Source organism: Chelon labrosus (genome assembly GCF_963514085.1).
Source record: "Chelon labrosus genome assembly, chromosome: 11".
In the NCBI taxonomy this organism is placed as follows: Eukaryota; Metazoa; Chordata; class Actinopteri; order Mugiliformes; family Mugilidae; genus Chelon; species Chelon labrosus.
The window spans coordinates 9,829,865-9,852,045 of record NC_140344.1 but is presented as its reverse complement, the minus strand read 5'-3'; the positions used below and the strand labels follow the sequence as shown (position 1 = coordinate 9,852,045).

The 22,181-nt window shown below is 43.0% G+C and overlaps 3 protein-coding genes across 8 annotated transcripts in view; 2 read left to right on the top strand and 1 right to left on the bottom strand.

The window, feature by feature from the left end:
• srpk2 (SRSF protein kinase 2) overlaps positions 1-4,028 on the top strand; it is a 62,993-nt gene extending 58,965 nt beyond the window's left edge. For 2 of the 3 annotated variants that reach the window (XR_014699346.1, XR_014699347.1), the window contains one exon: positions 1,550-1,606. Coding sequence is in view for 1 of the 3 variants with exons in the window: in XM_084556014.1 (XP_084412140.1) it covers positions 1,550-1,734 (185 nt within the window). In the remaining 2 variants the exon portion in view is untranslated. Of the gene's footprint in view, positions 1-1,549 lie in introns of all 3 variants that reach the window. The other variant, XM_084556014.1, reaches the window with a different exon arrangement.
• adck2 (aarF domain containing kinase 2) lies at positions 3,881-8,904 on the bottom strand. 3 transcript variants are annotated; one of them, XM_084556015.1, is made up of 9 exons: positions 8,745-8,904; positions 7,633-8,656; positions 7,377-7,523; positions 6,966-7,094; positions 6,753-6,848; positions 6,278-6,556; positions 5,848-5,976; positions 5,347-5,400; positions 3,881-4,976 (listed from the first exon to the last, which is right to left on the bottom strand). In XM_084556015.1, the coding sequence occupies exons 2-9, from the start codon at positions 8,497-8,499 to the stop codon at positions 4,836-4,838; spliced, it is 1,842 nt and encodes a 613-aa protein (XP_084412141.1). In that variant the 5' UTR covers positions 8,500-8,656; positions 8,745-8,904; the 3' UTR covers positions 3,881-4,835. The 3 variants fall into 3 exon arrangements, with proteins under 3 accessions (XP_084412141.1, XP_084412143.1, XP_084412142.1); XM_084556017.1 differs by having other exon boundaries at positions 8,754-8,904; XM_084556016.1 differs by having other exon boundaries at positions 7,633-8,904.
• A 3,763-nt stretch (positions 8,905-12,667) lies between these two features.
• LOC311495912 (DENN domain-containing protein 2A) overlaps positions 12,668-22,181 on the top strand; it is a 30,408-nt gene continuing 20,894 nt past the window's right edge. For both annotated transcript variants that reach the window (XM_084555567.1, XM_084555566.1), the window contains exon 1: positions 12,668-12,958. The gene's annotated coding sequence lies outside the window, so the exon portion shown is untranslated. The remainder of the gene's footprint in view (positions 12,959-22,181) is intronic.

The following is a 22,181-nucleotide window of genomic DNA, read 5'->3' as shown; positions in this document are numbered from 1 at the left end:
TCTATCCATCTCTTGCCCTCTGTTCTTGTCGGTTTTCAGCCATGGCTCCGCAGGTTTTTTTTTTTTACTCGGTGGTTACAGCCCCTCACTGATTAGCAAACCCTCGAACACGGAGAGGTGAAGTAATTAGTGAAATCAGCTGCTGTTCGGCTGCAGTCTGCATAATCACGGCCTAGCGTAGCATTTAATTAAATGGCCGGTTTCACCGATGGAGGAGGTTTGGAGAGATTCTGAGACATTTCTGTAGATGTTTACTTGTGTGCATAAAACAGTTGAACAAATTCAGCAACATCTTTTTCTAAAAAAAATAAAAAATAAATCTCAGGAGTAGAGGTCGCTGAATCGAGACCTGAACAATGACTACTAATAGCTTTCAAAGCAACTATGGAAGAAACCAGATCTGTCTTACATTAGCCGACATTCTCGCTTCTGTTCTAATATGCACGGCAACAACAATCACTATGTTAGTTTACAAATGCTCAACCGATCACACAGTGGTGATGGAAATGCGGTCATTATGCTATTAATGATGCATTCGCGTCATAAATGATGACACATGGCTCCTCTCTCCGTGAAGTAAATGAGCCGTCTGCGCACCGATTTATCCGCCTGTACATTTTTTTTTTCTCTGAGTTGTTTTGGAAAGAGATGTTGCTGCTTCCAATGCTCTGGCACCACGACTTAATTGTTGTTAAACTCCACCGTCCAGACGTGGAAGCAGTTTTCTCAGAGACTAAAACCACTCTATCTGCATGGCCAGGTGACTCTAGAGTTAGGAGGTAAGACTGGTGATGTTCTATATTCCTCTGGTTACTAACAAATCCCATGTAAAGACCAAAAAAAAAACAATACCACTATACAACAGTTCATTCTTTCTGCACTCTCTGACGTATGAAGAAGTGACTCTTTAAAATCAGATGGCTTCTGCATTTTCCAACCAATGGTCCTCAAACTGGAGTAAAGAGTATACTAATTCTCAGCAGTGGATTGATACATATTATGTGCTCTGTTGAGTATGTATGGCAGCAGCATGATGAATGTGGATGTTACTTAGACATGTACCACCCACCTAGACAAGACCAGGCACCCCCACCCCATAGTAATGACAGCAGCCATCCCCAGCAGGATGCATCCTGACACAGACACACACCACAGGACGCCCTCAGAAGGCCCATGTCCATTCTCTGATGAGTCAGAACTGTTTTGGAGGCACAAGAGAGATTTACACAATATTAGGAGAGTGGTCATAATGTCTGATCGGTGTATGTCTTTAAATAGTGTTTGGACAGTAATGAAACTCCAAAGCTCAAAGGATTAAACCATTCCTGGCTTTGGCCTCACAGACAATATTTGTTAGAATCCATTCATCGCTGTTATAGTTGTGTTGCTGGGATCTGTTGAACACTAGAGGAAACTGAATACCATCAGTCTTATTTTTCCATTAAATATTTTTTGTAATTTGTGTAGATACATCCTTTAAACGTTGCTTTTTGTTCTCCTCACATCCTCCTCTGTCATCACTGACTCTGCTCCGTGTGGCCCACTACAGGCGAGCTGCGGCACATTACCAAGCTGAAGCCGTGGTCCCTGTTCGACGTGCTGGTGGAGAAGTACGGCTGGTCACACGAAGACGCCGGCCATTTCACTCACTTCCTCCTGCCCATGCTGGAGATGGTCCCCGAGAAGAGGGCCTCGGCCGGCGAATGCCTCAACCACCCCTGGCTCAGCTCATAGCCACAAACTCTGATCAAAAGCCCTCCTCCTCCTCCTCCTCCTCCTCCTTTTGCCCCCTCCCCAACAGTTAGCCCAACCATCATCCCATTGGTGGCAGCCTGTGGAACCACAATGTGGAGAGAAGCTGGAGACAGACAGTCAGAGAAGATGAGAAAGGCTTCCTTCGTGTTCTATCTCACACATCCATAACATGCTTACCTGACTAGTCTAAAGTCGCACACATCTTTCCCCAGAAGGAATGTAAAGACAAGCTTGTGGAGATAAGACAACAAAGCAGGTGTGTCTTCCTGAACGTCTCCCAAAAAGAAATCGGACCATCTGAGGATGGATGCTGCCCACGTCGTAAGAGGGAGAAGTCAGGCTTTCTTCTTCTCTTCTGCTGTCAAGGTGTCAGCCTGTCCCTTGCATCCACCTATCTGTCTCTTCCTCGGTTCAGCTCATGTGGTTCCAGTCATGGACCACCAGACTGGACTCATGGACCCTTTTCAGTGATCGAAAAGTCAACGAGTAGCCTTGTTGCAGTTCTGACGACCCAGAACTCCCATCTGCCATGATCTTTACATAGCGAGGGCCTCAAAGACAGATGAGTGTGTGCTTTACAGGGTGTGAGAATGAGCGTATGTGCCTGTGCTCTAGATCTGCCTTCCCTTTCCAGCCCACCTTCCAGCCCAGCTTCCTTTCCTGACCCTGGAAGAAGTTCTCACATCAGACTTAAAGTTTACGCCCTGATTTCTTCCACGAACCTGAACAGAAAACACACCTTTCTCATCAACGAGCTGCGTGCTCCTACCCGGGAGCCACCACAGAGACCTGGAGGGCAGCCAGTCCTCCAGGGGGCACCACACTGACAGTTGCCATTCTAACACAGACAGGCAGAAAAAGTGCGGGACGAGCAAAGACAAACAAACAAAAATCAGTTTAACATGGAGGAGGACTGCTGGGTCTTTAAAGACTATTTTTGAAGTGCATGGAGAGACTGACGGATCAGCATGAAGGGATACAACAAACGGACAATGGATGCTTTGTTTTGTTTACGATACGCTGGTTTCTTTCCCGCTTCATCACATCTCCTGGACTTTATGTTAGAATTAGGATATTTTGGTGCCCCCCAAAACCCCCACCCCGCTCTGATGAAGATAACTATTTTACAGTACCTTTCTCCTTCATGTTTAGACATTCCTAAGTCTTAATCCTCTGCCGTCATTCCTGAATTTTATTCCCTTGAACACTTCTGTTGATTCCTACTGTGGCACGTTTACCTGATTTGATTGGTACTATTCCCTTCCTTTTGCCCTATAGAGGAACCCTTTTATCCCTGAGCTTCTCCACAAAGGGGATGGTCACACGGAGGTTGCACTTGTCTTTGTAGATGTCCTTCAGGGATTTGAAACCTTTGTACATAGAACTGAGATTTGGCAACGCAGATAAGTGACCGTGGACAAAGATTCAACACACAAGCATCATTCCAAAAAAAAAGAAATAAAATAATAAAAAAAAAAATACACAATAGAGGCTGGCAGAAGTTGACTTCCTCCGATATAGTGGGGGCAGGGTGGGCAGCCGTAGCTCGACCCTGGAGGAATGCTCAGACCGAACTATGCCACCTGGTGGCCGGGTGAGAGTCCTGCATCGCCACACACTGCTGCTGCTCTGGGTGCCAACGCTCCAAGACGTTCCACTATATCTCCACTAGATCTCTATTTCTCTGTCACATTACACACAGACACACACACACACACACACAAAAAAAACTCGCATCATCACAGTTAGTCCAGTTGCCTATTTTTCGCAATAAATGAAAAAAAGATGACTATAAGTAAATGGTGAGATATTTTTAAAAACTATTTAATTCATTAAAAAACTAGGAAAAAAAAAAGAAAACAACTTTTCTCTGGTTGTTGTGACCGTGACAGAATCTCGTCTTATACTGAGGTGATTGTGTTTGTCTATTAGAGATGTTTTTATTTCTTTTGTCATTACTATTATAATTAATTATTAATTATTATTATTATTGAAAGATTTTTTTACACAGTTGTCACCTCTCCCCTCCCTCCTTACTTGAACAGTGCTGCTCTGTCTGGGCTCTTGACGGTGATGGAAAAAAAAAAAAAAATCAACAGTTTTGCAATAAAGGGTATGTGATGAGTTCTTTTTTTCTTTTTTTTTTTTTGCACCAAAACCTCCTGATCTCACTCTTTCAGCCATGCTGACTGTTCTTCCTGACGACATTGACAGAATCGCGTCTTGTCTGTGTTTTTCATTGACAGATTTAATAAAATTGTAAATTAATGGTTTCTGTGCTCTTGATGTAGTGAATTTTCTCCAAAGTCGTGACAGTCTAACTTAAAAGGGTTAGATAACATACAACTAGTGACTAGAGGCAGCAAAGGAAAGAAAAAGACAAATTAACATTGATTCCCTCTTTTATTTATATGCATCATTTTCTGAGTGTTCCCACTACTTCAATGGAACGTTAAAGGTCAGTGGAGAAAGGCTTCACCTTGTCAATGTAGTGTGTGAGAACAAAAGTTACAGTACATTGTGATTAAAACTAAAGCAAACAAGACAGTTCCTAAAATGCCATAAAAGAGATCCTGAGATCAGTATTAGTCATTAAAATACACTTTCGAGTAGCTTCTAGGGATTCAAGCAGTGTTTCGTTTTATATCTTTAATCACTACAAACGGCCTCTGAAGCCATCTGTGCGTCTGACTCATCTATTAACTCAATGGACTAAAAGGGGTGCTCCGTGTAAAGCGCATGTATTCATTCATTAAGCTCAGCTGAGGGAGACTAGGAGCGGATTTCAGCGTGTGAAATGCTCGCACTTCAGATGGAACATGAAATAGTTCAAGAGCGCGCAAAGGAAAAGAAACGCGGATATAAAAATGTAATGAGGTATTTATGGCTGCTGAAATGTGGAGACTCTGATCTCATGATGCACAGAGGAATTAACCAATCATCACGGTATCAGGAGCACGTATACACATATACATCTGTATCCATAGATGTACTACATAGGACTATATATACAGTACATGTACATGTTTGTGTACCTATTGTGCTTCAGTTATGTGTGTGTTTGTGTTGCTGTGTGTATCTCAGATCATTGAGGCACAGTTCTTTAGCAGCAAGGGTTTGGCCAGTTCCAGGATGTCCAAGTTGGGATCGAGTGACCTGCCCAGACCCTCCAGCACCATGATGGCAAACACAATGGAGGCGAAATTACTCTCCAGCTTCACCTACAGAAACAAACGGTAACAACATCAGTGAGCAACCCCGTTCAGTCTGGTACCGCTTCACACTAGGGGCTGAATGACTTCTGATTTTTTAAAGTCGACTAGTTGATGATGTCACACATAAAAACACTGAAGTAGTAATGCTTTGCAACAATGAAATCTACAGTATATTCTTGAATCACTTCAAGCCATACTGTTCGAAAAGACGTTGCTAAAAAGCAACATGAAGGAAAAAAATGTCATCTCCTGTATTTCACTGACTTTAAACTTCTTCAAGCTTAATCTGACAACACACAGCTACAGGAATGACTGAGATAAACTGGTAACGGCCACAGCAACAGTGATGGCTTAGTCAGAAGTGGTGATATTTTACCTTGTGTTTGATGAGGAGACCAAAAACTCTGGAGAGCAAATCAGCCACTTGGATCTGTACAACAAAAAGTAAAACAGGTGCTTATTTTCTAAAGTTTACTGTTACACTTGTGGTTTGTGTTCGTTTTCTACTTTAAACCCAAACCTTTTATGGCTTTTATTACATATCTATGCATCACTGCATTGGAGGCTTTCTGATTGGACATTTACAATGAACTATAAACTACCAAAAGAATGAGTATTACATTGTCATCATTCACAGAGACAGTGGGAACAGGAAATAATCCTGATGAAGTCATAATAAGACACGCAGGAACAACATGACCAGAACAAGACAGGAAAACGCACATCAAACCATATTATAATATTAAGCTCATGAGGAGGACAACTAGTGTAATGATTTTCTAATGTCCTCTACACCTGAATGTTACAGCATAATATTCAGCCCCATTACTGCAGCCATGACAAACTGGAAAATATTAGCACAAATGTCATTTTGTACCTTTCCCAGAGAGAGGGTGTTGCTGAGGGCATGATCCACCAGCTCGGCCATCTCCTTCTTAAACCGAGGCACATCTTGACACTCGTTGGCTCGAGCATGATTCAAAATCAACTCTGCAACTCGCTCGCCCTGAAAAAGACAATCAAAGCCACAGTGAAATTCAGAGGGTTAATGACACAGGTACCTAAAATGTCAAAGTCTTGCTACTTTCTGCTTCCTTTCCACTACATATATATCAGAGGTAAATAATGTACCAGTAAAGTTAAAAGCTTTACTTATTCTGCAGATTCGGCTTAATAAGCAAAATAAAAATGCTACAAACAATGTAATGAATACAGAACAGAATCCCTGCCCTCTGCATAAATAAGTCTTTTGATCCAAATCATCATTCCACCGTAGTTCAACTGTGCGTGACCCTTCCCCTCAGTACCTGACGCAGCACCACAGCTGTGAAGACAGCCTTGAAGTTGGCAAGGTCGTGGTCGCTGAGGTGGGCTACAATGCCAGCGTCCAGCAGCACCAGCTGGAGAGGACACGGCTCTGGTCTGACACTGACCACCACGGTGTCCCATAAGTCAGTGAGGGTTGTTTTCCCTTGGTGCTCCCCCGTGATACCAGCTCCTTCACTGGAACCAGTGACTGGCCCCCGACACTGGACGAGAATGTTGCCAGGATGCAGATCCCCGTGGACAAAGTTATCTACAAACACCTGGATGGATACATGTAGATCATGTTAGGAAGTCGGAAAAAAATACATCGAATCATGCGATAACATTCAGTTAAACAGACACGTCTTCAAAAGTATATAATCAATCCCTACTCTCTTTCACAGAACAGTCATGAATGTAAATGCAGAAAGTTATGAAATAACATATGATGATAGTGATTACTGTCGGCTATCTCACCATTTTCAGCAGGGTGTCTACCCCCATCCTGGCTATTCTCTGCTTCACCTCCAGAGGAATCTCAGAGCTCAGGTATTTAGAAATAGGCTCGCTCTCCTGAAAATAAAAAAAGGTTGAACATTATCTGAAAAACATTGGTGGCTCCTGGAGTATCGAGGTATGTCTCATTCTCATTCTTGACAGTTCTTCCAAGAGTCAATCCTCAAAACTCACTTCAAACGTTTCCACTAAGATGGACCTGGTGACAAAGGGTCGTAACGGAGTTGGGAATTTGACATAATCCACATCGCGGAAATTCTCTCGGAAACGGTCGATGTTCTTGGCTTCAAAGTGGAGATCAATCTGTAATAAATGTACAGTCAGTTCACTGAAATTAGTAGGGATTTCCAGATCCTTTTCCATGTTTATGCTGGAACTGTAATGTGATATTTAATATGTATGAAGAGTCATAACTAAAACATTTTTGTTTCAGATGTTCCCGAAACCTGATATATATTAATATACGAAATGCTTATAACACTATTTTGTGTGATAAAGATCAACCAGCTCCTGCTCCTAATTTAACAAATAAAATATTTAGTCAAACGGCTTACAGAAATTTAGATAGAGTGATTCTTCCTGTACCTGTTTGGTCATGAGCTTCTCAAACTCCTCCACTATCTCACACATACTGAGCCATTTGAGTCCGGGCAGGCACTGCAGAAGCCAACTGCCAGCTTTCATAAGCAGCAGATCGATCTCCACCTGCCTCCGGATGCCTGGATGGAGCACCTGAAATACACCAGAAGCAATTTATAAACATCAGCTGCAGCATGTAAGAGAACTTGTGGAGACAATGTGATCTTTGATAAATGAGGTATATTGCTATTGAGAGGCTCACCTTGATAGCCACAGGTATGAGGCGCTCCTTCTCCATGCTGCTCTCCTCAGGCTGGTACCGCTCATCATAGCCCTCGTCCTCCTTGCTCCAGAGCTGGCGCAGAGCGTTCTTTACGGATCCCAGACCAGGGATCTCCCAGGCTTCCAGCAAGTCTTCTTTCTCCATTTCCTCAACCAGCGACTGGAAGGCTGGATCCTCCACCTGGTCCACCCTGGCCCAGCCTCGGTACACCTGGGCAACGCATCCCGAACCCACCGGCTCTTTGGTCTCGAACACCAAAAACCTTCTCCAGTTTTCCCCGAAAGCCCTCCGCAGACACTGCTTGGTGTGGGACCAGGAGTGAGGTCGCACCTTGACGTGGAGCCTGGAGAAGCGTTCGCAAAACGCTTGGGAGAAGATGTCTCGCCTGGTGCTGGCCCACTGCCCCAGCTTTATAAAAGTGGGACCAGAAGTCTCGGTCACCCACAGGAGAGCGTCCAACCAGCGAGACGCCCAGCTGGTAGACACCAGAGCCAAGGGGGAAAGGAGAAGAAGGGGACCAAACTTGAGGAGCAGAATCAATGCACGGAGGCTGAGGCGGAGAAAAAATATCACATTGTGCACTTGGACTTTGGCTAGAGACTTTCTGACAGGAGCCTTTGATTGAAGAGTTGCTTCCTGGCATCTGGCTGCACACGACGAGGCACTGGCTGCACCCCAGCAAAGCAGTGTGACTTTGGGGATGTGGGTTAAAATCTGCCCTCTTTTACTGAAACACGCCCTGGAGTTCTGGATGAGTCTGATCCGGGCAATGGAGCCTGCTTTCTGGAAAGAGTATCGCAGGTTGAGGAGGAGCCCCCTCGCTCCAAAGGCCATCACGGTATTCATGCCAGGCGGTTGTAACTCAGTCCAGGAGGTCAACTGGTCCACATGTGGTTGTACTGCGAAACCACCTTAAGCTAAAACATTAATAAAAGAAGACTTCAAACTCGGTACAATCCGAGCTCTCCATGTGAACATCCGCGAGTGTTCGGCGGTAGTCCACCTTGAAAGAAAGAGCAAAACTGGATTAAGGCTACGTTAAGCTACAAAAATAGTTAGCTACTTTCTTCAAATGTGGTGCGTTACCTTACCGTACGTACATTGGCAGTTACTGTAAATCCCTGTGAACGAGAACAAACTCCATTGCTTAATTTACTAGTGTGGACAAACGAGTGACTTCATGGTTCAGCTGGTGTTACTGTACCAGCCAAAAATTAGCATCACTTTCCATTGAAAACACATAACATCCATGAAAACACTGCAATGACAGCCCGCTTCCGGGTATGACGAGTAGCCGACGAGGTCACGTGGTTACGTCTTAAAGGAGCGCGTTGTATCATTAATTATAAAAACACACAAAACATACTTTAACGTTGGATTCAGATTCATATAAATGCGTCTTAGTGCTTTCGCACGTGCGCCTTTTCATTACGCGAGTATTTGTAATTGTTTTTTCGCGTGTTTGTTCAAAAATAGAAGAAATGCTAACTTTTTTTTCTCAAGCTAAACAACGGATTTAATTACCAACTGACGGGAGCACGCGAACTTTAGTCTCGCTACAAGGTATGTGTCAAACCTGTGCAACTATTAAATACAAAAATAAACTCCTATTGATATAATTATTGGTAGTAATAAACGCTCGTCCAACTCACTGCAGAGACGTCCACTTGTCCACAGATGGAGACATTTTACACGTTGTTCTAGGTACCCGCTCAGTTTGTCTGTCCCGCTCATAGTCTCTATGAATATCTAAATATAAATAAATAAAATAAATCTTTATACAGTCTATGGTCTTCTCCTACCAGAAGGAAACAAGTGAATGAAGATGACATAAGAATAATGCAAATATCGATAAGTGAGACTGTTGTTTAGATATGGCCCATTTTTATAGTAGATGTTAGACTAATAGCAGGAAAGCACATGTGGCGCTACTATGATCAGTAGCTCTGTCCACCGAGGACCTCCATGTGAAGGGAAGACAACACCGTAGATTTGCTGGTTTATTGTTTTCCTGCTTTTATCTGCCATAACAAGGTAACCTGTAGTTTATAGTAGTAGTAGCAGAAGTATAGGCTACAGTGCACCATGCAGTCTGGCTGTCTGGTCTTCACTTGTGCACAGGATGCAGGACTGACACATGATAATGAGACCATTTCAGACAGGTTCCCTAATTGTATGAGCTCTTCAGTTTGTATTTGCACTAAAAATCTACAACCTTCAATCCAAGAAATTGCTTCTCTTAAATGCATGACCTGTGAGTGAGGCAGGAGAAAAGAGTCTGGTTTACTACAGCCCTTGATGTTGGAATGATGTGCAGCCTAGACTTTGTATAGACTCTCTCATCTCTTCAACGCTCCTCTTTTGATTTCTGGTCTCACTGCTTTGTGTTTTATTGTTTTTATGTTCCTGCAAACTTTGTCATCTTCTTCTGTTAAAGAGGGTTAAACAATGGTTAAACAAAATGAAGAAGTTACGCTAGAAAGAAAGAGGAATAGGTGACAAGCAATGGCGTTGTAAGCGTGTGTGTTTTAAGACACTTATCTGAGGCTTTTCAGGAAGTTGAGAAGCATTAATGGGAAGTAGCACCTGCACTGTCTGTTCCCCGACATGGACAAATGACTCCTTTCCTTATCACTTCTGACCATTATTTTCATAAATTACTGATGGAATTGTTGATCTATAAAATATCGATCCAAAAGCCCAATGCGGCATCTTGGAAATGAATGTTTTATCTAACCAACATTAAGAACCCAAAGCTATTCAGTACGCTGAAAAGAAAATAAAGAAAGGGCTGCTCATCTTCTCACCTCAGAAGCTGTAATCAAAGAAATGTTTGGCACTTTTGCTGAAAGAGACTTAAACAATCTATAAATGGTCTTAAGCGTTGTCTATCAGTTTTATGTCTGTTGACTGATTCCTTATTTAACTAATAGTTTCAGCTTTAACAGGTTAAACGAAACAAAGAAGGAAAAGTAACTAACCGCTGATCAGTTGCTTACACCAGTATGCAGAGCAGAGTTAACAGTATGTGGTCAGGACATTAATGGAGGCAGCATTAAACTTTCTCGTAGGGTACTCTGTGTTTTGAGCCGAGGTCCTGAGAGACTACTTTAGAGCTGATTTATTATTTTCCTGTAGAATTAGTATGGTTAGGAAACCAGTCTGATGGTCACAAAGGAAAGAAGGATGCAGGGAACAAAACACACCCAGGGTGTAATTTCAGTATCATTTCCTCTGCGTAAAGCAGAGTTCTTGCAAACTATGCACCATCAAGGACTGAGAACATGTTTGCATCGTGTTCCCAGTCACGGTGCGAGTCCCCTGGACAGTGGGCTCAGTAGGCTCCCAGGATCCCAGCTGAAGGCCTGTTAGAGGATTCAGCAACACAATAAGGTGGGATAAACGCCAAACAGATGTTGCTAGCCTCCGCCTCCCACCCTGTTCCCCCCACAGCTATTGATGGACAAGCCAGGCTTTTTAGATCTCTCCCTTGCATTTCAAAAGAGAGGTCAGGGTTGAGGCCCAGAGGTCAGCAGGATAGTTGCTCTGCTGAGGTGAGGCTGTTAGACGCTTTATGAAGGCAGCTCAGTGAGACGACTACAGGAATGCAGCCGTTGCATGAGTTGTTTTACAGTTCTGAAACCGAGTGAAATCAAAACACTTAACCACGTTGTTTTCAAATCCCTTTACTCGAGAGAGTCAGGCATTTTCAACCATCCTGGACAACATCAACACAAAGGAGAATCCACAATCAATAAAATATAAGGGAATTACCCTAAACAAACAGTTTATATAGCTTGTCAAAACTCTCTGTCATAAACTATGGCCTCAATAACTACTCATTATTGAGGCCAATAACTGCTGTTTATAAAATGATATAACTCACACTCGACCAGTCAAATCACTTAGGATTTTCTTTAAATTTAATTTGCTATGTATGAGCAAATCTGATGTAATGAAAACTGTCTGGCAAGTCTAAACTACAGGAAGTGCTTTTGTTTTTGCCTAAAAGTCTTAAACACAATAATCAGTCAAACAAATAGTTGGTAGTTAATAGATTAATCATTTCATCGCTAGTTTTCTTGTACGGTACATCTCGTTGCCCCAGTGAAGTTACTGTAGAGCAGTGGTGAGCACTTGATGAAATACTTTAGATGTCACTTTAGTAAGTTAACTCATACATCAAATGGAAATGTCATGTTTGCAAACAACAAACTCACGAAGGAGGGCCTGTGGGGTTGAACAGGTTAATTGTTAATCACGGTGGTCATCAGTATGCATGTCCAATCTTGTTTCCTGCTCTCTCACTTTCTTTTCCCTCTTTTTCCACAGGTCCATTGAGTTGTTTTGCAGCCCTGGGCCTGGTGGTGAGCTGGACTCCTTCGTTTGTATTTTTCTGACTGACTGTGGAGAGGTCAGTAGAAATCAACTCAGACACTGCCAAACCTTTGTCCATCTAACTGTCACCACACAGGCTCCTTGTCCTTCGGCACTACTTGTTGTTGTTTTTGCCGCTTCTTTTTGGCACATGTGAATTTGTAAACAGTATCTCAAAGAGATAAAATAGATGAACATGTTGTGCCCTTATTGAGATTTGATGAGTGGCCCTTGGGCTTCTTTAATTGGCTCCCGGAGGAGGCTTTTATTTATGTATTCAGTTGTGCTCAGCTTTGCCCCTTCCTGCTCCATTCCTCCATTTTTTTCCTGAGCAGGACACTCGGTTTCCCTAGCAACTAGGGCTCCAATCGCCCGGCCAGCTGCAGATTAGTTCAGCAGTGGGGGGTTTAGGGGGGTGGGAGGGGATGTGGGTGATGATGGAAAATGGAGAGGGAGGAGAGAGAGAGGAGGAGGAGGGGAGGGAGAAGGGCTAGGGGGGTGGCTAGAGGGAAGGAGGGGTGGGAAAAGTTTGAGAAGGGGAGAGAGAAAGAGAAGGAGTCAGTGAGAGATAGGAGTGGAGAAGGAGCTCTAAACATTTTAGCCTGGAGGCTGGACCAGAGGAGGGATATCCCTGACTTTGTGCCTTTTTCAAACTTCTTTTTTTTTGTGTGTCTGTGTGTTCGGAGCTGTACCCTGTGGTTCCTCTGTGGACGTGGGAGTTACTAGCAGGAGCGATGCAAAGTGAGACAAATCAGAGGCAGGGCTAGAGGGGGTACAGACCGAGGAAGAGAGAGTGAGAGGAGGGAAGCCAAACTACTCTGGAGGTAAAGGAACCATGCAAGTGGATGCTGTCTTCTGCGGGGTCAGGTTTCGCAAAATGAGGAACTACTCCAAGAGCACTTCATCAGGGCTCACCCAGCTCAGAAAGGTAGAGTGTCCCTGTGTTTTATTTGTGTGTTCCTGTTTAATTTTCATTTTCTCAAAAACAAATCGAGTGCAAACTTTTCCTATACATAGTACACATAGTAATTCATTTTGATAATTAATAACAATGAATTAAGCTATCTCACATCTCTGCATTCTAAATGTTTAAGCTTGTGCATGATTTTGTCTACATGCATGACCAGTGGTTATTTAAACCTATATGGATGGTAGATGTCAGGATGTGTTTATTTAGGCTGCATCTCATGCAGTTAAAGTATGCAGAGTCTTGCTCATGCGGTCAGTCACAAACTGTCTGATCCAAGTTCTTTACAGCTGCAACTCAGTGAGGCTCTTCTGTGCCACACATATCATGTATTAAATGAAATCAATGTGTAATTAGATCATCTGGCGACAAATTGGATAGCGGTGAGAGCGCATGCTACACCATCACATTCCAAACTGGCTTGTTGAGAGAGAGAGAGAGAGAGAGAGGAAAGGATAAGTGAGATGAGCATTCTTCACAGTGAACAAAGGCACCTCTTCATGCATTGCCTGTATTGTTGTGAGGAGGCAGGCAGGGGTGGAAACCTCTCCATGGTATTACAGAGGAGGTCAGCTTCAGGTAGTTCCAAAAAGTCATGCATGCTGAGAGTGTACAGGTTTAAAATGCCTCGGGTTAACGGGTCTCCATAGTTTGACAAAGTAGATGGCTGTGATTGGAAATATGATAGTGATTAAGTGTGCGGTCTTTACATTAGTTAGTTACTAATTTTCTCATTTAACTAGCTCACTCGATCTTAATGAATATCTATCTGTTTATAACACAGACAGAGTTGGTCACACTGTTAGCTTGCCAAATGATTATAGGAAACAGCGGTTAAAAGCACACCAGCAATTACCCTTCATTAACAAAACCACCGCCAAAATATAAAGCGGCCAGTCTGAGAAATTGCTGTTTAAATGTAGTTTAGTGAAAAAAGGTAATATCTGTGCTTGTAGATACAAAAAACACAATGTTTAATAGTTAGAAATCCAACAACATGTGGCATTTTCATTGCACACAAATCCAATTTTGTTTATTTCTCAGCAGCCTAACAGCCTACCAGACATCTTGACTGCATTCCCTACCTCATAAAACATTTAGGAAAGTTTGTTTGGCAATAATGCCAAATTTGCAATATCAGTTTGTTCTTTTCTTAATCACTGTATTATTACCTTTCTACCCACAAATGTAGATTTGTGGAATTGCTGGACAAAGGTCAAAGGAAAATCAATGGTAGTTTGGCTAGTTTCTGAGGTCATATGTCCTGCCTTGACTTGTGGTGTAGCCTGGTGGAGCCAGACCCAGTTCTTATTAGAATATGAGTCTGGTGAGACGCCATTTGGATTCATTGTTATTTCAACCAGTACAAAGAAAAAAATACTACTGCATGCAATTGGATAGTCCTACAGCCAATCAGAGCCATTTCCTTGCGAACAAATTCAACTCCATGGTGCTGAGATGATGTTTATGACTACATCACTATCACTCTTCTGTCCATCACAGAATAAATCTCACGCAAACGGTTTGATTAACCCAGCAGATCTTTGTCAGAGTAGAATCAGTTCCCAACGGAGTGGTACCTACTTTTTTAGGAGTCTGAAACTCCATAAGGTACCTTTAAGTTCGATATGCTTCTCATACGTTGCATATCATATGACAGTGCTGCAGGAATGTCTGATATGTCCCATAAGCAGTGACCCATTACAGATGGTTATCAGTCGGCCAATAAAGACCATTTCATTGGCTTCCTCAGGCCTTTTACAGTACTTCTACCTGCTGGGCAGTCATTAAAACAAAAAACTAAATCCATGCAACATGGAGCACTGGATCATTTGAACTGATATACTAGACAACAGGAGCAGCTGAGGTGTTCTAACTTTCTGTACTTCATTTTGGGATACACGAACAGCTTCAGTGAAGCAGGTCAGTGGGAGTTTTAGTGAGCACAAATCAACATTCCTCCTCTCTGTCTCCTGTTTCGCTCTGTCGTGGCGTTCTATTTACTTAACTGGGTAAGGCTGAGAGTATATTCAATTGAGACTGGCTGACTCTGTGGCGCTGTGGAGAGAAGGTTTATAGAGTTGGAGATAAAAAGACAGGGACTGTCTGTCTGCTAGTCAGCAAGGTTATAATAAGTGGGTCGCAATCTTGTCATGTGGAGCCATCGTGTGTGTGTTTGTCTGTGTCTGGCACTGGTGTTACTATCATAGTGGTCTGGCAGATTGGGTCAGTTGTTTACATTCACAGTCAGGGTCAAAGGCCAATAGCCTGCATAACAGCTAAATAACAGCTAGACAACGTGCACTGTAGTGGAAAAGTTGTGACTTTGTTTTCATCACATATAGGATATCCACTCTCTCAGCTCCCACTCTGTGAATCATTTTACCGTCAGACACACACTCGTTCCTTCTCTGGACATTTTCTCCAGTTAACTCATGCCGAATGACTAATTTTCTTTCTTTTCTGATCTTCACTCCAAAACGCGGGCACACTCATAATCACTCACTCAGTGCTGTGTATTCACTCTGTGACTCATGACATACCCACCAACGTAAACGCACTCTGATTTATCAACACATTTAACACGCTATGTCTTACATCTCCTCAATGGAGGTGGTTTCATTGGTTTGCATGCTTTGTATGGAGAAAGAAAAAAAAATACTTATGAAAACTCACACGCCAGATGTCCTGTATCGTGACAAGTCTGTCATCTCTCACAACTGAATCAGCTTGTTGTTTTTTTTTTCTTGGATGAACACTTAAGTGGAGAAATGAGTTTTGATTTATTGGTATGAGTCACCAGAGTACAAATTCATCCAGGAAAGCAGTGTTGAGCTTCACGCTGACGCTATGGTCTCAATTTACAAGAAATTTAACCATTACATGTCTAGTGTACATGCAGATACATTTATTTTTACAAACTTGTTAAATAGGTGTGTATACATTTACAACCTGTGTGTATAGTCTATGTTCTCTAGTTTTAATGGACTGACAGTGTGCATAAATTGTATGTGCACACTTGCATGGTCTCCGTGTATACGTGTGTAATTGTGCATGTGTGTTAGCAGTTCCAGGCAATGACATCTGTCTTCTCCTTTGTTTTCTACTCAGAAAAGTGACAGCAGGGTTTTAGGAGGTTACAACCCGTCCACCCCTCCTCTTATAGGAACAGGCTTTTGACAGGCACTCTGCGGGGTGGCCTTCGACTTAAAGCCCCCACTGGGCCAATGTCCTGCCATCCCAGAGCTGCTGTTGTTACCAAAGTGACATACACGAAAAGAATGTGTCCTGCGGTGATGGTCAAAGAATCTCTCTTGTTTCCAAGTTATGGTGGAGGGCATTGTCTGTGATGTTGGTAGATGGGCCACGGTTTTAGTCACGATCAAAAACATGCCTGACCCCCCCCTTCCTCGCACACATACACAAATGCATGGGTAATGCATACCATCTTAGACACCCTGCCCTCGTAAGAGCCAAACCAACACACATACATACATGCGTGCATGGATAATGCATACCATCACACTGGATACTGGAGTCATTTATCCATTTGGCAGCTGGCCATGTAGTTTTCATTATGCACCCTCAACCCAGACACACAAATATATGCACATAGACTTAGCGTGTCGCTTGCAAGCTGTTGGTCTGTCTGGCTTTTACACTCTGCTAAGTGTATTACAAAGAAATGTGACCATGGCTTGAGGAAAAATGGTCGCTGCGACTCTAATTGGGACATTTAACAAGACATGGCACGCTGATTCTCTGTCCTGCTGTGTTGTTTACACAGACTACAGTACAGAATGTGTATCTCTTGCGGGGTTCACTCCAGAGAGACCGGCATAGGCAGTGGCAGCAACAATTTGACGACAGGGTGTTAGATGTGGTCTTAGAGAATCCTCATGGGAAACCAATGCTGATGAGCACCATCCAGACCCCTAGTGTTGCCAGCTAAGTGTGGCTTTTCAGCCTGTGCCCACTGGCAATGTGTGGCACAGACCCAAACATACACACACACTACACAACACACACAAACATAGGGAGGAAAACAGGCACAGACTGACTCAGACACAGAAATATAGACAAGAACATTTACAGGCACATGAATACAAACACATGTCCGCACACATCTGACATGCTGTACTTGCACACGAACATGCAGTTTACTATTTACTATATAAAACATTTTCATCAGATTTGAAAAAAAAGAGCTTGTAGATGGAGCAGGAATGTGTCTATCTGGGTTCAAAGTGCATTTCTAATGTGGCTGCACGGCTCAAGTTGCCACGTTAAGATGAGCATTCCAAGCAAAATAGGAAAAAGCTTACTGCATGCTCCGTAACTTGGATTTAGTGCAGCATGCGTGCGTGTGTTATATTTGCGATGGAAAACCCGTGACAGCAATAACCAAATCATTCAAGGAGTTCCAGGCTTCTTCTCTCCTCTTCCACTCACACAAATGGCTGAGAATGAGAAGAATGTTGTTTACCTGTCAATTTAGAGATGTGCTCTGTAATGACAATTAAAACAATACTTTATCTTGAGGTTCATCCGCGTCTAACAACTTAATGAGTAGATACTCCAGACGCACCGCAGACACAGAGGAGCTTTGATCATAGCAAATCCTATCTAAACGCTGCCTTGTTAGTCTCTATAGCTGTGAAAATAGTAGTTTTCTTTTTGTCTGTCTCTGGTTAAATTATGGTTTTGATCATCTAATCTTACTTCTGAAAAGTGTTAAATTATACCTACTCCGCCTTGTGTATAAATGTGTACATGTACACTTACTACATTGTTTCTCCTTGTTATATTTTTCAGTGTTTCTGATATAATGCTAACTTAAGAAATCACTGGAACTATTAGCATCTTAATTGAACAACACACATACATGTTGTTTGTTATGGCAAGTAACATAGACATCAACAAAGATGAGTTTGTTACCTGCTAAAAATTAAAACTACAAATGATATTTTCCATTTGTTGAGTACAATTTGTCCTGAGGTTCGTGTGGAGATGACGATGGAAACGCACATCTTTACATTGGTTTGATTTGGCTTCCTTCAGCGGTACTAAACACCCCCTCTCTGTTTCACTAATTTTTTTTTTTTTCATCCACTGCCGGTCTTGGCCCAAGCTCACAGTTGTCGGTCAAGGGGTGTGTGGAGGTCAAAAACGTCGGCTCTGACTCTGGAGTTTACACTCCGGAAGAGCACTTTCCCAAGCTCTCGCCTCGTTCGGCTCCCGTGAGGATTGGCGGGTGAATTATAAAAATCTGTTTCTGCACAGGCATGCAGGGGAGCAGGGATGGGACGGGGGAGCTCTGGTGGGAATTCTCAAGTGGAACCCTTAAAATATGAAACAGGGGAAAAAAAAAACAGGAAAGAGAGGGAGAGAGAGCAGAGGATTTTTGACACTGGAGCTCAGCTCTGAGACTGCAGCTTGGAGGAGAAATTTGATCTGGGGCCCAGAGAATAATGTTAGTGTGCTGAAGAAGCCAGGTTATTGTTGAAAGGATAGGTCCGCTCACTGCAGCGCATTCACTGTGGTTGAGCCTGTTTCAGAGAGGAAAGGTTTTACAATTAGGCTTGGAAATCCGACGTTGTGTGTCAGCAGAATATAATATCACATAGCTGTAAATACTGTTCACTATTGGGAGTCTTTTTTTCCCTGTGAGTGATGGTGTAAAAATGACACTGCCTCTTGTGTCTGTAAAATCCAGGCCTTTTGAGTGTTTTTAACAGCAGAGATGGGTATTGTTTGAGGTGAAAGACATGCCGTGGCTGCCTCCCACGTTTAAAGACTCTGTGAAACACTATACAGCTATGGTAGCAGACAGAAGAAGGTGTGTATCCGTGTGTGTCTATCACCTGGCATGTTTCCTGTGGATATTAATAAATTACTTCATTCATTGAAATTCATCACTGCCTGCCAAATAGCAAGGCTTTTTGCCAGGAAGAGCTCCATAGCTTCTTTTGTTTGACAAGCTTTCCTGTCAATGCCCTTACTTACTCTGTCAGTGATAATTTATACTTGCTGCATCCACCAAGCACTCGAAGCACAGGTGCAGATCAAGGTCTTGTTTCATTCTGCGGGTTGTTTACTGATTTGTCTTTGGAAGGGAAAGTGGACAAATACAAAAATGTTTTTAAGTTTCAGAATAGCTTGAATATCCACTGAATAAAATACGAAATAAAACCAGAAGTAGGCAATATATGTGTGTATATATATATATATATATATATATACACACATATATATACACAGCACGCATAGAGAAACAAGATTTAGTCCATATCCTGTGAGGCCGTGCTTTGACAGTGTTGCGTGTGGCAGTCGATCAAGATGTGGAGATATTTCACTTGACACGTCAAAACTTTGATCTACTGGCTGCGCTAGAGGAAAAGTCAGGAGAGCATTAAAGTCATATAGCCTCAAGGAAGATGGTTATCTGCAGGAATGTTTTAGCCATCTATCCAATAGTTGCAGAGACATTTCTGTTTGGACCAAAATAGTGGAGACATTGGAGCGACTGAGCATGTGACCAGCTGAGCAACTGTCTTTCAGTGTTTCTATCCGTAGTATCACATTCCGACCATTGTTAAAGGATTATAAACAGCTGTTTGACATCTGGTCAGTCACTGTGTAACAAATTGACTTTTCAGATAGTTGTGAAAATTGTCTCACCCTGAATCCACCATTAAATAAATAGTGGCTTCAAATACTGCTGGATGCTCCAATAAGCTCCATTGTTCAAATGTACTGAGAACTTCAGTAACACTAAATTCTTGGAGGTTGGCTGGAGCTCTAGTGGTGTCTCAGCTGTTAAGGCACCCAATATGTTGTTTTTGGTTTTGACAGAGGCAGTTTTAGATGGGGTGCAAAGTGAGAGCTGTTTAAAATGGGCCTTGGGATGAGTTGGCATGGCCCTTGGTCTGTGGAGCCAACGGGGTAATTGGGAGCAGACTGGGGATGAGACAGGAGCTCTGCTGATGGGAGCTCTCTTTCTACGGGGAGGAGGGGCTGACATGTCCGTAGGAGGGAGTTTGGACGACAGATGCTCCACCTCTGCACGCAGGAGAAACATGACACCCTCTCCCAGATGGGGGGATAGAGAGAGATTTGTTTTCTCTGCTTCCAAGACAGATTGAGCCTCCTTCACTTCTCTTTTCATCAGGATGATCTCGTCTCTTTCTTTACTGAAGTTTCTCTTCACTTCTTTGAGCTTGTCTGAACCTCTTCGTATATGTCGTTGATTTTTGTCTTTTATCAGACCAGAAGAGTCAAACTGTCCCTCCAAACTTAATTTCTTAGATGGGCCTATCACATTAAAGTCTTTTGCGCATCACCAACCTGCAAACCGCACCATTTGCAGTCGGTGGAATGTGTACTGAAAGCCACAAACTCCAAGGGAAGGGAGGCCTTCCCCATTAAAAGCCTGTGGTTAAACTGTTAAGCAGTGGTCATTTGTAAACTCATGACAGGTGGAGCAAGTGAGAAGGACTTTTAGAAGAACTTTGCTGAGTCTGTCTAGGGTTTTCCTTCCGTTTGCTGCCATTTCGACCTTGTGGTAGTCAAAGCTGTCACATTTATCAGCAACAAACTGACTGTACAGGATGCATTCATGGGCAAGAAAACTTTCTGTGCAAAAGTCAAGAGGTCAGTCTTACTTTCACTTCCTGCAAGACCCATCGCACTTCCTATTTGTTTGTGTGCCCAAAGACGAACAAGTAAATAACTACTCATTTCAAATTTAAGAAGCCTTCTAAATGGCTTACCATTATGTCTTATGGTTGTGCCTGTGCACCGTAATTACATCCATAGTGGCTTTCTTGGTGACCCCAGCCGTAATTAAGATTTGTTTATACATTTTCTGAGGGAATATTTTGGCCCATACTTCCAGCTCCCAGCGGGATTGACTGCAGACACCCAGGCCGTCAGGAGTCTCTGTTATAAACCACAATAACAAGAAATGCTATATGTGTGGCATTAGAAATACAACAATGGATACTTGTTATATTTAGTGGATTGATAAGCCAAGAAAAAAACATGCAGGAAGAAATTAATTGTTTGTGGTATCCCCCTTCAGTTCCTGTCTGGTTCTGTGGCTAACCCAGTTTCAATGCTGTCTCACGTCCATCCTTTTCTTACAATGGAGGGAGAGGGGAGGGTGGGCAGACGTGGAGGGACAAGGGGACACAACGCAGCAGGGAGGTGTGGGGGGGGGGGCTATTAGTGTGTTTGGACAGCACATTGAGCAGTCAGATGGCTTGTACATCCACGGTGCGTGTGTGTGTGAGTTAGTGTGCAACTTCCCAGCTTGTAACACACTTTCTGTCTGACAGTTGCATGGACAGACACACACACAAACACACATATAGTCATAGAGCTGGCCTGCTTGGCTCAGGTCCAAGGCCTTGCTATGAAATCAGCTTGGGAAAGCAGCGGGGGCCCTGAACAGGACACAAAGACAGAAACAGAGAGAGGGAGACTGCAAAGCCTCGATAAAATTCCGCTCTTTATTTTCCCCGACCTTCTCCTCCGCTTCCTTCTCTGTATGTTCTTTCCTTTACCACCAAACCTTCCTTTCCTACTTCTTCAGGAACCAGAGATAACCTTTCCAAAGCCTACAAGGTCAAGGATGCATGTCAGTCTTTGTGAAATCCCCATATGACTCAAACCGATCTCTCTATATTAGACATGTTAGATGTGATGACCGTACTGTGCTTGAAACTGATTACATGAGCAGTCTACTCCATTAGCGCTCCTTCCTTCCTTCCTTCCCTCCTTCCTATCCTTCACCCCCTACACCATCATACTTTTCTCCAAGACTAAATAAGAATGAAAGGGATAGAATGAAAGGAAGAAATAAAAGAGAGAAGGATGGGGAGGGGGAAAAGCAGCCAAGTTTGTCGTTCCAGAGAGAGCTGGCTAAATGTGCAGTGGTGTGTTAAATTGATTGCAGGCGAGGCTTTGGAACATGCTATACTGAACCACATCTCGTAGGGGAAGGGGTCCTCAACTGAGCCTGGGTTCAGGAAAGAGCAGAATATAATTTTGAGCTCTTATGTTCTCTCCACTGTGAATGAGTTTTTATAGGAAACCTATTCACGAGGTTCATAGCAGGATTGTTTTCAAGGACTTCCACTTTTTACTTTCTGTATTTCGTGTGAATCCAAATCCTAATAAC

What these genes read in the sequence shown, in the direction of transcription:
- adck2 (XM_084556016.1), bottom strand. Translation starts at nt 8,499, where the DNA reads ATGAATACCGTGATGGCCTTTGGAGCGAGGGGGCTCCTCCTCAACCTG. An exon ending in TCATACCTGTGGCTATCAAG is followed by an intron (nt 7,524 to 7,632) that starts GTGAGCCTCTCA and finishes GGTGTATTTCAG; the next exon opens with GTGCTCCATCCAGGCATCCG. An exon ending in AGAAGCTCATGACCAAACAG is followed by an intron (nt 7,095 to 7,376) that starts GTACAGGAAGAA and finishes CATTTATTACAG; the next exon opens with ATTGATCTCCACTTTGAAGC.